This window comes from Microcebus murinus, chromosome 3 (assembly GCF_040939455.1).
Source record: "Microcebus murinus isolate Inina chromosome 3, M.murinus_Inina_mat1.0, whole genome shotgun sequence".
Lineage (NCBI taxonomy): Eukaryota > Metazoa > Chordata > Mammalia > Primates > Cheirogaleidae > Microcebus > Microcebus murinus.
Window position 1 is genome coordinate 13,629,358 of NC_134106.1, and position 15,739 is coordinate 13,645,096.

Genomic DNA, 15,739 nt, shown 5'->3' on the forward strand with positions numbered 1-15,739 from the left:
TGGGGACTGTGTATCTGTATGTGTGCAGGGGTAGGTAAGGTATAGAATCCAGGATATCAACAACAGCATAACAAGCAAACGAAGAAGACCTCAAACATTCAAGGACAATATAATTAGGGGAGGCAGCTTGACAGATTGAGAACAAAGAGTAGGACACAGGAAAACCAGGGAAGAGGAGGGTGGGAGCTGGTAAGGAGATACATTTTAGAGATGGAAGATAGGTCTATGGTGCCAAATACTCCAAAGAAATAAAGTAAGACTAAAAGAAAGCTCATTTATGATCTTTTGTTGAAGTAGTGTAGTCTACACCCAGATTACAGTGGATTTAGGAAAGGATGAGAAAAGAAATAAAGAAAATGGTTCCTTGCTAATTTATGAGGACTTACTCTGTGCCTACACCACAACATGTGTATTACATGAAAGACATCATTTGAGCCTCACTCTAACCCTATGAGGTAGGAAATACTGATAACCTTGTTTTATTGATAAAGAAACTGAGACTCAAAAGGATAAATATTTTGCCTATAGTCATCTGGGCAAACTGGTACAGATGTCAGTCTCAAATCCTAGGCTTTTTAAGCTCAAAGTCAAAAGCTCTTGCTTCCTTTGTTCTATGTACTGCTCTTCTGGAAAGTGTGGCCAGGAGGGAAGGGACAGCACACAGCAGTAAGGGGGAGTGAAAGCAGGGGGACAAACTGGGTATAATACCGTGTCAAAGCAAAAGAGCTTGAGTGTGTTAATGGGCTGAGGAAAATAAGCTAGGAAAGAGTCTGGAGGAGAGATAGCCTATCTGACAGAGAGTAATGGCATCCATACTGGGAGAGAAGAGGATGGAACCCAGCACAGGGTCACTAGGGGCATCATGTGGAAGCAAGGGAGAGAACGCAAGTTCTTCAGTTCTTCCCTATCACTGATTTCAGACTAAAGGGTCAGGGTAGGATCTTTCTGTATGGGTAAAACTAAAGAAAGATTTGCTTCCTTTCAAAATGTATGTTTCAAACAAACCAAATTTAGAGAATTTAAAATTTAACACTACCATGTAGACATCAAACTCATCCAGGCATCTGAAAGGAGATTCAGCAATAGACCACAGGGAAAGAATGAAGCACACCGTGGAGAAGGAACGTTCACCTCCGGACAAGGCTCTCATGTCATTGAAGGCGGCTTTATTTCCCTCTCCAGGCTGAACCTTGAAGAGAATGAGTTGACAAGGAACAAAAAACTAAATACAGAAAAAGATTAAATTCTTTACAACACAGGTAAAGAAAGAATGGGTTCACAGTAAAAAAAACAAACAAACAAACAAAAAAACCCCAAAACATAAGAATAAAATGATTTAGTGACATGGAAATGATATCTATTCCATTCAAAATATTTTATAGTAACAGATCTAAGTAATGGTGTTTTTGTTTTAATGCATGATAATCAAATTGAAAATTCTTTCTCATCATAACTGAATACAGCATACCAAAATTCTAAAGGCTTAATGATATGTGGATATTATTCAAACATTTTGATCAAAATAAATAATTTAAACTACTTTTGAAACTGAGTCCCAAAATCTGAAACTGCTAAGATAATTCTTTGTTACTTGAATTACAGCGACATCTAGTGGTTACGCTGCTGTAAAAGTAATTTTGAATGTCAAAAAGGACAAAGGACCAACTTGAAGAGGCTCACACTGGCTAAAACAATGGATTGAAACACACTAAAAAACTTTAAAAAAATTCTTGTTTACTAAATAAAGGTCCAGAAGAATAATAAAAAATCAATTAATAAAATAATAACAAATATTTCACACAATTTCCTGAGAAGATAATATAAAGTAACCTTAGGAAGGATTCCATTTCATTTTGACAGAATTCCAGATATACATACATGCATACAAAGTGAAAAAACAGCACCAACCAATTTTATATCAAATAACAGCCACATAGCTCCCCAAATTCCAATTCACTATTTGAAAAATTATGTTGCTTTCAAGGAAGCATTCATTTATTTTTTAATATTCTAAGGGCTATAAAAATTCTGAATTTAAACATATACTGAAATTTTAAATCTACCAGCTATAAGTCTGAATCCTCTATAAAAACCCAAATGAAAAAACATTAACATAAGCAATAAAAAAAAAAAAACCAACAACTGACCAAATAAAAATCCTCAAATAAAGAACTGAATACCAAGATGTGATTTTTTGTTCCAAAACTACATTTAACATCAGTCTAATAAATGAAGCCCTACCTAAATTATGGAGATCTTTTACTTCTCATCTATTACTAACTCATCATGAGACTTCAGTGTCAAGTTTATCAGTAAAATAAAGAGTAGATAACTTAAAAGATTCTTAAAGCAATAACAATAACTTTTATTCTTTTGAATAACAGAGATGAAAACATCAGAAAGTCTAGCTTGAGTTTTCTTGTACAGTTAGCTCTGATAAATTATTCAAGCACTACCAATACTTTCTCCCCTCCCCCATTTTTATTAGAGTATAATTTAAATACAGTAACTAACACAAAACTTAAGTGTATAGCTCAAATAATATTTATACACACACCCCTGGGTGACCACTATTGAGATCAAGACATAGAACATTCCCAGCATCTCAGCAAACTCCCTGTAACACTACTATCCCCCAAAAGGTAACCAATATTCTGACTTTAATCACTATGGACTAATTTCACCAGTTTTTGAACTTCACATGTACATATGGTATGTATATGTACACATACACACACACACACACACACAGTCTTTGTGTGGCTTCTTTCACTCACCATTGTAGTTCACCTATGTTTATCCATTGACTCTACAAAGATATTGGAGTTGCTCAGTTTTTGGCTATTATGAATAAAGCTCCTATTAACATTTTCAAACACATCTTGTTGAGGACAGAAGCACTCATTTTTCTTGCGTTTTGCTCAAGAGTGGAATTGCTTTAACAGACATTGACAGGTTTCCAAACTAGTTCTACCAATTATGCTCCCACCAGCAGGGTTCTAATACCACATCCTTACCAAATAAGATATCACCAGTCTTGTTCATTTTAGTCATCCTAACAGGGTGTGACAGTAACTTATTGTGGTATAAATTTGTGTCTCTTTGATGATTAGCAATTCTGAGTACTTTTTCATGTGTTTATTCATCATTTGAATACCTTAATTTATAAGGTTTCTGTTTAAGTCTGTTGACCATTTTTATTATAAATATGTTGTCAGTCTCTTTAATATTTATTATTCTTTAAAACTTCTAGATTTGAGTCATTTGTTGTATATATGCATTGCACATATCTTTCTCAGTCTGATGAAGAGAAGTTCTTAATTTTAATAAAGTCCAAATTATCAATCTTTTCTTTGGAGTAGGTTATTGCTTTCTGTGTCTCATTTTAAAATCTTCATGAAAGAACATGAGGACATTCTCTTCTAGAAGCTTTTACATTTTAGATCTCTGATCAATGTCTAAATTAATTTTTGTACATAATGTAATAAGGTGAGGGGGTGTCAAAGTTTATTTGCTATTTATTTCACCAAAAGAATATCAAGCAATTTGAACCTAATACCATTCAGGACAAGACTGCCCTTTTTCCACAGGCTTGCAGTGGAGTCTGTGTCATTAATCAGGTAACAATATTATGTGTGGTCTGCCCTGGGGACTCTATTCTGTTTCACTGCTGTTGTACATTTGTTGTCTATTCTCCAATTCCTGCTCTTATATCTTCATTATATCCTTCTTTCTACTTGAATTTATAATTGGCTTTTCCTCTTCTGGTTTCCTGATAGAACTTGGGTCATTAATGTTCAGCCTTCCATTTTTACCAATATATGTATTTAGAGCTATAAATTCTCTCCTGAAAAATCCTATGGCTGTATCCTACAAATTTTATTTTTATTGTTGTTTGGTTCAAAATTATCTTCTAATTTCCATGTGATTTGTTTTTTTGATCTATGGATTATTTAGAAATATGTTCCTTAATTTTCTAACATTTGGGAAATTTTGGGTTACCTTTGGTTATTCCTAATTTCATTCACATTATTCTGTATAATATCAATCCTTTGAAATTTATCAAGATTTGTATTATGGCCAGGGAAAATGGTCTATTTTGGTAAATGTTCCACATGTAATTCAAAACAATTTACAGTTTGTGATACTTTTGAACAGTGTTCTATAATGCTGCCAATCAGGCCAATTTGGTTAATTGTGTAATTTAAATTTTCTATAGCCTTATTGACTTTTAATCTGATTGTTCCACCAATTACTAAGAAGTTAGTTAAAATTTCGAACTATAAATTGTTAATTCTTCTACTTTGCCTTTTGTTTCTTGACTTTTATGTATTTTGAAGCTATGTTATTAGGTATAACAAATTAAAATCTCTTTTGAAATAACTTTTATCATCATGAAATGCCCCTTTTGGTCTCTAGTAATATTTCTTGCATAAAGTCTATTTTGTTTGTTATCATTACCGCTTTCTTTTGGTTAATGTTTGCACATTGTATGTTTTTTCCATATATATATTATACTATATTATATTATGGTATAATGTAATATACACATATATTATATCATATATATGAATATGTGTATATATATACTTTTTATAAATATATATATATATTTTTAAATAGAGATGGAGTCTCACTATGTTGCCCAAGCTGGACTCTAACTCTTTGGCTCAAGTGATCCACCCACTTCTGCCTTCTGAGTATCTAGGACTACAGGTGCATGTGACCACGGCTGGCTTTCTTTTTCCCATAAGATCTTTCTCTGTCATTATGTTAATTTTTATTGTAAACAGCATAAAATTGGCTCTTATATTTTTCTACTCAGTCTGATATTCTTTTGCTTTTAATTTATTCTGTACACTTAAACTAGTTACTGATATATCTAGATTGAAGCCATACATTTGATTACTTATTTTTAATTTGTCCCATGAATTTGTTTCTCCTATTTTGCCTTTGCTTAATTTAATTTAGTCTTCTTTTCCATTTCTTTTATTTGGTTTCCATTAGCTTTTTAATTACACATTCCTTTAAAATCCAGTGGTTACTCCAGCGATTGCAATATGTATCTCTGATGTTTTAGTTTACCTCAAATTATTACTGGTATTAGTTCCAGAAAGGTGTAAGAACCCTACAACAGTTTAACTCCATGTATTCCTATTCCTTTATTGTGCTACTGTCATATGTTTTACTATTACAACTTTTAAACCCCTCAAGACAATATTATTATTGCTGTTTTAGACAGCCAAAGTTAGTTTATATTCACCCACATATTTACCTTTTGCAGTGCTCTCTGTTTTTTCTGTAGTTCCACGTTTCCATCTGTGATCACTTTTCTTTCATCTGAAGAAATTGGTATTTCTTGTGGGCCAAGCATACCAAAGAATTTTTTCAGCTTTCATTTGTCTGAAAGCTAAGATGTTTCATCTTCATTGTTGATAGTTTTGCTATTTATAAAATTCTAGATGGCAGTTTTTTGAAAAATCCCCTTAGCACTTTTAAGTCTGTCATGTAAACTTTTACTTCCATAATTTCTGTTAAAAAAGTTTGCTTTCAATTTTATTGTTGCTTCTTGGAAAGTAATGCATGTACTTTCTTTTGCTACTTTTAAGATTATTTCTTTGCTTTTGGTTTTCAGCTATGTGACTACCTCGTGCTTAGATGTGCTTTTCTTTGTATTTATCTCACTTGGAGTTTGCGGAGGGTTTTGAATCTGGGCTTATGTATTTCAGTTTTGAAAATTCTTAACTATTACCTCTTCAAATACTCTTTCTGCCCACACTTTGTTCTATCCTACAGTGACTCCAATTACACTTATGTTAAACCTGCTCATTGTACCCCTCATATCTCAAGTTCTGTTTGGTGTTTATTCTTCTGTTATTATGCTGTTCAATTTAGATATTTCCTTTTGACCTGCTTTGAGTTCTGCTCATTTTGTTTTCTATTGTGTCCAGTTAGCTGTTAAATCCTTCCAATGAGTTCTTCATTTCAGATATTGTACTTTTCAGTTTTAGAATATCCATTAAATCTTCTTATAGATTCCAATTCTATTAATATGTTGAAAGTACAGATTCCAGTTTTACATTGAAACTGTATCTTTTTGCCCATTTTGTTTATTTTTAACTCCATTTTCATTAACATATTAACCCTGGTTAATACTATTCTGCTATGTCTTGTAACTATCATCTGTGAGTCTGGCTCTATTTCCTACTTAAAAAAAAAATCATCAGTTACATTTCCATGCTTTTTCACATATCTGGTAATTTTTACAGCTTTCAGGTGAAAATGAAATACAATAAACTACACATATTTTAAGTGTACAATCTGATAAGTCCTGCATTTTTGTTCTTCCTTTTCAAAGTTGTTTTGCCTATTTCACATCCTTTGCATTTCCACATGAATTTTGGAATCAGCTTGTCAATTTCTATAAGAAAGCCTGTTGGCACTTTGATGGGAATTGTATTCAATCTATATATTAATTTAGGAAGAACTGAAATCTTAACACTGAGTCTTCTGATCCATGAACACCATAAATCTCTCCATTTATTTAGGTCTTCTTTAATTTCTCAGCATTTGTTTATGGTTTTCAGTGTATAGGTTTTGTCAGATTTTCCCCTAAGTATTTTATATTTCTGATGCTAATATTAACATAAATAGTATTTTTTGAAATTTTAATTTCTGATAATTTGTTACAAGTATTAATACATAGAAATATAATTCATTTTTGTATACTGATTGTATCAGCAACCCTGCTAGCTGCACTTACTAATTCTAGTATCGTGTTTCCCCGAAAATAAGACAGGGTCTTATATTTATTTTTCTTCAAGAAGACACCCTAAGGCTTATTTTCAAGGGATGTGTTATTTTTTTAAAGTACGGTGCAACAATCTACATTTATTCAAATATAGTTAAGTTGTCTTCTTCTGGATCATCATCATAACTCTCCAAACCCTGAATTCCATCCTGAATTTCTTGCTAGTAGCTGTCATGATGGGACAGATGAGAAGAAGGGCTGCTTGTCTTCTTTACCACTTCGTGATGAAATGCATGGGCTGTGCAGATATGCTGCTTAGCCATGCCCATCACTAGGTCTTATTTTCAGCGTAGGGCTTATATTGCACAAATGCATAGAAATCCTACTAGGGCTTATTTTATGGATAGGTTTTATTTTCGGGGAAATACAGTAGCTCTTTTTGTAGATTCCATCAGATTTTCTGCAGAGATAACCATGCTAGTTGTGAATAAAGAGAATTTCTAATATGTATGCCTTTTAATTCTTTGTCTTGACTTACTGCACTGGCTAGAACCTCTAATACGATGCTAAACAGAAATGGTGAATATGGACATGATTGCCTTGTTCCTGATTTTAGGGGCTGAGCACTTTGTCTTTTTTACCTTATGCTTGGTATTTTGTATAAAGGAGCACTGGAGGCGTCCGATGACATATTATTTCACCAAAGAGGGGCCCCTTTTCCTTCCACGAAGTTGGAGGTATGGTAGGGCTGACAGTCAATTAGGGAAAAAGCTGGGTTGGAGTTGAGTTTCACCTTTCACTCATCCCTGTTCCTTAGGCTAGTTGTGCACAACGTCAGAACTCAGGAATTGATTAATGTAAATATTAGTCAGGTACCTAGCACTTCCCAAGTTTATACTCTGTTTTGCCAGTACTCTACTACCACCAAAAGTCCAGAATTGGCAAATGCTATCAGGAAAAAACACATCTAGCAAATGTCAGCTTATTGTGGACAGGCTCCCCAACCCCCTGGAATTCCAATTCACCTAGTCACTTTTGCTTCTACAGCTTTCCAATGTCTTTAAAAATACAATTTTTGCAATTTCCTTGGCTTTCTCATAGTTTGCAGTGACAACAATAAACTACCATGACACACTATCTCCCTACTAACTAGCACAATTCCTCCCAATACTTCCAAATCTGTATATCTAGTGATTGGGTATCAAAAATAAATGGTGGGCTCAAAGAAACATAAGTTAACTTTGAGAAAAAAAAATGGTGGGTGAGAAGGATCTACTAATGATTTACCAGTAGAAATTTTAAAAAGGGAGGGTAAAAGTTAACTTTCTAATATATTTAAATGCAGAGGTTTCAAACAACAAAGATGCTCCAAACACCTAATATTTATTGTAAGTATTAAAATAGTGGGATAAAAATTTATAGCAACTAAAAGTAGGAAGTAACTATTTGGAAATTCTGCCCCAGATTACTTCGAGTGGATAGCTGCTCCTGACCTCCTGACTACACAACTTTTAACACCATATCCCCAAACCACAGCCCTCTTTTAACGCACATGACTACAAAAGAAGCCATAGCTATATAAATATCACAAAGTTGAATGTGGTAGCTTTGTTTATTCAAAAGAGGTCAGATCTAGGGACAACTTCAGAAGTAAATAGTACAAACACAATTACATGAGGTAGAACCTTCTTGGCTTCCTTCCTAAAGTGAGACCAGAGACTACAGACTTTCCATAATGTTCCACATAATTTTATATGCTGTGTGAATTTGAAAAAGGAACTAGTGGAGTGGAAAGACAATACTTGGCACTGAAAATAAAATTCCTAATTATTTTCCTAAAAAAATAATGTGTCTGTCTAAAAAAACAATCTAAATTAGCAGCTTTATTCAATGAGATCAATTCAATTTTCAACATGTTGGCAAATACTATCCTTTACTTGGAAGTAAGTTCTTCTTTCTTCCAAAGACAACAGGTTAAATCTTATTAATGTTTAATCAAAAGAAAATAAAAGCAGCTAATTCTCAAGATGCAAAGAATTGAGATACTTACTGATATAGTAAGAGTTTCATTCTTGTGGTCAAAATTCATTTTTCCACAATAGGTCCGCTGAGATAGTAAGTTGTCAAAGTACAGTTTGCATCGTAAAGTCAAACACCTTAAAATAAAAAAAATTTGAGCACATTAAAAAGCACATAAAGATAAAAAACTGCATATAGTGCAGGATCTAAGCATGTAAGAGAACCAGATGGAAATATGCAAAAATGTTGACATTGGTACCCATTTAATGGTGGTGGGTTTTAGGTGATATTTTTCTCCTGTGTCTTTATATTTGTTTGTGTCCTTATATTTTCATCAGTTTGTTTACTTTTTTTGGAGACAGAGTCCTATTGTATTGCCCGGGCTAGAGTGCCATGGCATCAGTCTAGCTCACAGCAACCTCAAACTCCTGGGCTCAAGCAATCCTTCTGTCTCAGCCTCCCAAGTAGCTGGGACTACAGGCATGTGCCACCATGCCCAGCTAATTTTTTCTACATATATATTTTTAGTTGGCCAATTAATTTCTTTCTATTTTTAGTAGAGACGGGGGTCTCACTCTTGCTCAGGCTGGTCTTGAACTCCTGACCTTGAGCAATCTGCCAACCTCGGCCTCCCAGAGTGCTAGGATTACAGGCATGAGCTACCACGCCCAGTTTGTATACTTTTATAACATCTATACAATGAATAAAAGTGTCATCCCATATTTAATATACCCCATTATACCAGTCAGTACTTAGAAATGTATCAATAATTCCACTAATTAATGTAAGGCATTGCCCTAATAGATAAGACAGCTATCTTGTCCTTGAGAGGATTAAACTCTAGTGGTGATATGATAAATGGATAAACTATGTATTCATTTGCCTGTCTTCTCCCAACTTCATAGTAGCAAAGAGGCTACTATGGGGTAATCTCTTAATCTAAGGGTAATCTCTTAATCATCATACACCTAAAATGTCTTATACATTGCTTGACACAACTTGAACTCTATCATTCCTTCTCTATTTATTAGATGGAATTCTATTCTAAGGAAGAATTTTTCCTTCTTCCTCAATTTTTTATTTACTTATCTACCTTTGTATTTATCATGATGGAGTTGGAGATTCACATTCTATTAATTGGGTCCATTTTTATTTTATTCATATTATGCATTACTGCCCCTATTTATTATGATCCTCAAATCGTCCCAGATTATGTCAAAGGGCACCCCTTCAAGCTGGCTCTTGTGTCCATTTATCAAGACTCCACGTTTTTTTTTTTCTTTTTTGAGCCTTTCATTTCTTTCTAGCTGGCAAGAGGCTCATCTATACCTTCCCTGCTCAGCTCTAAAATCAGTCATTTCTCCATGTGGGGAAAACAAGATCCAGGTGACAGGTCACTGGCTATTTTTCTTAACATCTTTGCTCCTTAATAAGACTAAGTCTTGTTTTGGAGGAAGTATGATTTTACTCTTTTTCCTCCTATTTCCCTCCCTAAACTATATACATTCCAATACTAGAAAACACTGATAGCCTGAGATTCCTTTTGCTGCCACAGCAACTACTGCTAGCTGGTTGTCAGAATTTTCTGCTAACTTTTCCGTCTTTCAATACTTATATGTATTCTTTAATTGCTTCTATTTATGGGATGTCTAAAAGAGACTGTAATCATAAAATGGCAACATTCTCCAGAGTAAAGACATAAATAATTTTAAAAATTTGATAATTTTTATTCTCCTCCTAAGATTGGGTAAACAATATAGAACATGTAAGTGGTAAAGAATCATATCAAAGTAATACAGGCACACCTCAAAAATATTGCAGGTTTGGTTCCAGACCACCACAATAAAGCAAATATTGTAATAAAGTGTTTTGGTTTCCCTTAAATATAAAACTTATGTTCCTACTATAGTTTATTTAAGTGTACAATAGCATTATATCTAAGAAAACAATATATATACCTTAATTTAAAAATATTTTATTGGCAGGGCACTGTGGCTCACGCCTGTAATCTTAGCACTCTGGGAGGCTGAGGCAGGCAGATGGCTCAAGGTCAGTAGTTCGAGACCAGCCTGAGCAAGAGTGAGACCCCGTCTCGACTAAAAATACAAAGAAATTAATTGGCCAACTAAAAATATATAGAAAAAGTTAGCCGGGCATGGTGGCGCATGCCTGTAGTTCTAGCTACTCGGGAGGCTGAAGCAGGAGGATTGCCTGAGCCCAAGAGTTTGAGGTTGTTGTGAGCTAGGCACCAGGGCACTCTAGCCCAAGCAACAAAGTGAAACTCTGTGTCAAAAAATAAATAAAAAATAAATATTTTACTGCTAAAAAGTGCTAACAATCATCTTAGCCTTCAACAAGTTATAAGTTATAATCTATTTTTGCTGGTTGAGGGTGTCCTGACTCAATGTTTATGTAATGGTAGCTAACTGATCAGAGGGGTGGCTACTGAAGGTTGGGGTGGCTTTGGCATTTTCTTAAAACAAGACAACAATGAAGTCAGCCACAGCAATCAACTCTTCCTTTCATGAAAGATTTCTCCATAGCATACAACACTGATAGCATTTTACATACAGAACTTCTTTCAAAATTGGAGTCGATCCTCCCAAATCCTGCTGCTACTTTATCAACTAAGTTCATGTACTATTCTAAATCCTTTGTTGTCATTTCATCACTGTTCACAGCATCTTCACCAGGAATAGCTATCTCAAGAAACCACTTTCTTTGCTCATTTGTAAGTAGCAACTCCTTATCTGTTAAACTTTTATTATGAGATTGCAGCAATTCAGTCACATCTTCAGGCTCTTTTAGTTCTCTGGCTATTTCCACCATATCTGAATTTACTTCCTCCACTGGTCTTGAACCCCTCAAAGTCATCTATGAGGGTGGAATCAACTTCTTCAAACTCCTGTAATGGTAAATTAGCAATCCATTCTACTTAAAGTCATCATTAGCCCCTACCAGGAGAGTAAGCCTTGTCATTTGAAGCCAGGCATTGACTTCCTCTCTACCTATGAAAGTTCTAGATGGCATCTTCTCCCAATATAAGGCTGTTTTATCTATGTTGAAAATCTGTTGTTTAGTGTAGCCACTTTAATCGATTATTTTAGAGAGATCTTTTGGATAACCTGCTATAGCTTATACATCAGCACTTGCTGCTTCACCTTGTACTTCTATGTTATGAAGATGGCTTCTTTCCATAAACTTCATAAACCTACCTCTGCTAGCTTCACACTTTTCTTTTGTAGCTTCCTCACTTTGTTCTGCATTCATAGAATTGAAGAGAGTTAGAAGTTTCCTTTGGATTAGGCTTTGGCTTAAGGGAATATTGTGGCTGGTTTGAACTGGTTCAAACCAGTTGGTGGCTGGTCTGGTTCTATCCATATCAATAATAATAATAATAATAATATCCATATCAATAATGAGGCTGTTTCACTTTCTTACCATTTCCTGTGTTCACTGGAGTAGCACTTTTGATTTCCTTCTAGAACTTCTCCTTTGCATTCAACATGGCTAACTATTTGGCATAAGAGGCCTCCTAGGTTTTGGCCTGTCTCAGCTTGGACACGCCATTCTTCCTTTCACTTAAACAGTTAGAGGCCAGTACAGGGCTGTTAACTGGCCTAATTTTAATACCATTGTGTCTCAGGCAATAGGAAAGGCCAACGAGAGTGAGAGAGACTCACTCTCTGAATGGCGCATGGCCATTCAGTGGAGAAGTCAAAACATACAACATTTATTAAGTTTGCTGTCTCATATGGGCACAGTTTGTGTTGCCCCCAAATAATTACAATAGTAATATCAAGATTGATGATCACAGATCACCATAACAGATATAATAATAATGAAAAAGTCTGAAATATTGCAAGAATTACCAAAATGTGACACAAGAGACATGAAGTTGGAAAAATCGTGCTGATAAACTTGAGGCAGGGTTGCCAGAAACCTTCAATTTGTAAAATAATGCAGTATCTGCAAAGTGCAATAAAGTGAAACACAATAAAATGAGGTATGCCTGTAAACTATAAGACCAATGGTTTACAAAAAACATTTTAAATACCAAGTTTCTAAGTAATAATATAAAAACAAATCCTACTGCATCTTGAAAAGATGTATGTAGTAATAGAGATTGGGTTTATTCTTCTACTTGAAACTGAAAAACTAGACAAAATATATACAACAGGAGTTTTTAGACTTTGGATATCAGATAGAGCAGGCAGTTCTAGTCAAACAATCTCTGAAATATGGGAAACAAATTGAGCCCCACGAATGCCCCAAATTACTATCCATGGAAAGAGTAAAAGGGAGTGGAAACTTCAGTGGAGCCAGCAGTCTTCTTATTTGACAAGACAGAGTTGGGAGTCTGGGGAGGCCAAGGAAACTTCAGAGCATCCACAAAGGGTTCTGTTCTAGTCTTGAGCTGAGTACTGACCAGTGCGTATGTGTGAAGACACTACCTGAGGCTGGGAGAAGAAATACCCAAAGAAGCACGAGGAATCCCCAAAGCTCACATGGATCCAGGAATAGTTCATGTTCACACTAGCTAGAATGAAAATCTCATAATTCACAAGGTATCGGTAGAGGACTCGAAAGAATACTTAAGTAGCCAACCAAAGCCTACTTTAGTCCCACCTAACAAAGCTTAAAATAGCCTCAAAAAGATACAAATTAATGCTATTTAGTTTAAGTCCTAATAACATGCCTCTAAAACTGAAACAGGCATTTCAAAAACTAACCTATAGTTTAGTTTAGGAATATGGTCAAACATATTTCTCTTTAAGGCTTTCTCTAAATTTCCCCAAAGTATTAGAGCTAGGTATATGTTTTTTTGTTTTGTTTTGTTTTTATTTCTATAGTCTGAAGATTGTAGAGTTTACAAAAATGTAAGGTACAAAAATGATTAAAAAGCATATTGTTGAGGGAATGCCATTGGGTAAAAACAGAGGCAAGCAGAAGGACTAGGACTGCCCTGAGTTCAAGTATATTAATGTCCATCCCTCCCTAACAACTGTCCTTGGGTTTATTTCTGTTGCTTGTGACACTAGTTGGGGTCAATCCTTGTGAATCTGTGCATCTTTGGGTAATGTTAATAATATTCTGTTTTCATGATCCTGTATTCATCTATTTAATCAGTATATATTAAGTGCTACTGTATTTTAGGTACAGTTATAGACACTAGAGATACAATAGTAAACAAAACAGAGTATCTGCATTTATGGAACTATGCCACTCTAGTGAAATGTGAAAACACAAAAAACCCACAAAAATATATAATATGTAGTAATATTTTTAAATTCACTTACCTTCTAAATTGTTGGTATGTTTTATATCTATGGGTCATTATTTCTTCCAGTAATTTAATAAACCTTTTTAAAGTCCTTACTTTATTATCCAGATTAAGATAGGTTTCTCTCGCTTCTTGGTACTGCCTATTTTATGAACAAAATATTAAGTTAAAAAAAATGCCATACATAAAAAACCTAAGAAGAGTAAAATCTCAAATATATTTAACTGAGGAGAACAGGGAGGGCAAGGAGTACTAAGGTGGCCTAGCAAAATTTCCAGTCAGAGTATTCCCAGAATGAGAGCACTATAGAATGAAAGTGTGCTAACCTGACTGGTAAGGAACAAAGTCCAAGGCCTGGAGAAGGCAGAGAAAGTACATGAGTAAGTGCTCAAGTGGGCCTAGAGGAGGGAGATCTTAGAGAGTGCTAGCAAACATACATCTTCTAAAAGTGAAGGGGTCACACTGGAAGAAAGGTTTCCCTTAGTGATAGGGGAGCTAACAGGGGAAACAGAAGGATGCAGGCTCAGCATTAGAATCCCCTCTCCCTCATCCTAAACAAGATAAAGTCAAAGAGACAGAGAAGGCATCCCGTGTTTCCCCCCAAATAAGACAGTCTTATATTTATTTTTCCTCAAGAAGACACCCTAGGGCTTATTTTCCGGGGATGTGTTATTTTTTTTAAGTACGGTACAACAATCTACATTTATTCAAATATAGTTAAGTCGTCTTCTTCTGGATCATCATCATAACTCTCCAAACCCCGAATTCCATCCTGAATTTCTTACGACTCTATTTCCTTTAGAACTATTGGCCCCAATCTCTCATGTCGAGCAATAGAGCTCTCATGGGGCAGATGAGGAAATGCATGGGTTGTGCAGATACACTGCGTAGCCACACCCATCACTAGGTCTTATTTTCGAGGTAGGGCTTATATTGCACAAATGCTTAGAAATCCTGCTAGGGCTATTTTATGGGTAGGTCTTATTTTCGGGGAAACACGGTAGCTATTCCAAAGTGCAATTAGAGAGGGCAATAGCCTATTATTTTAGCTAGGGAGAGAAAGATCCTGGCTTAGTATGAAAGGCAACCTTGGCCAAGGCTCCCACAGCTACCCCTCCCATTCTCCTTCAAATAACCAGTCCAGGAAAATTCAACTAATTAAAAAGTGAATAACAAAAAAGACAAAAGCATAGCATTCATGTGAAGACATTTATGGAAAAAAGAACAACAAAACCCTCCCATAGATAAAGAAAACTTATTAGAACAATATTGCCATAAAGCAGATGAAAATTATAATTGAATACCATAAGACAAGTACTACCAGAAAGGGATACCTCAAAAGCAGACAGAAAAGAACTGAAAGAACAAATAAATAAAAGAACTCAATGAATAAACAATAGAAGGTGATAACCAGACAACAAAAGAAGTAAAAAACAACAAAAAGAAGTAAAGCAGAACCCAAGGTGGCGGGTTAGAACACCACCACAACCACGAACACAGCAAATGTGAAGACAAAATGAGAAGATGCTGGGGGTAAAAGAAACATGGAAAACACATTTATGGACACTGAGAACATAAAGATGAAAAACAAAATGGAAAAAAGATCACATAAAATGGTCAGACAAAAGATTAACTAGAGAAGATAAGGATATGAAACATATGTATAACTGAAGACCTCAAAAAAG

General features: G+C 34.9%; 1 protein-coding gene across 2 annotated transcripts in view; it reads right to left on the minus strand.

The window, feature by feature from the left end:
- The window catches only part of SMC6 (structural maintenance of chromosomes 6), a 79,925-nt gene that overhangs the window by 3,349 nt on the left and 60,837 nt on the right, over positions 1 to 15,739 (minus strand). For both annotated transcript variants that reach the window (XM_012755433.3, XM_012755436.3), the window contains exons 23-25: positions 14,071 to 14,196; positions 8,802 to 8,907; positions 1,037 to 1,189 (exon numbers count right to left, since the gene is read on the minus strand). In XM_012755433.3, coding sequence (XP_012610887.1) covers positions 1,037 to 1,189; positions 8,802 to 8,907; positions 14,071 to 14,196 — 385 coding nt within the window. The remainder of the gene's footprint in view (positions 1 to 1,036; positions 1,190 to 8,801; positions 8,908 to 14,070; positions 14,197 to 15,739) is intronic.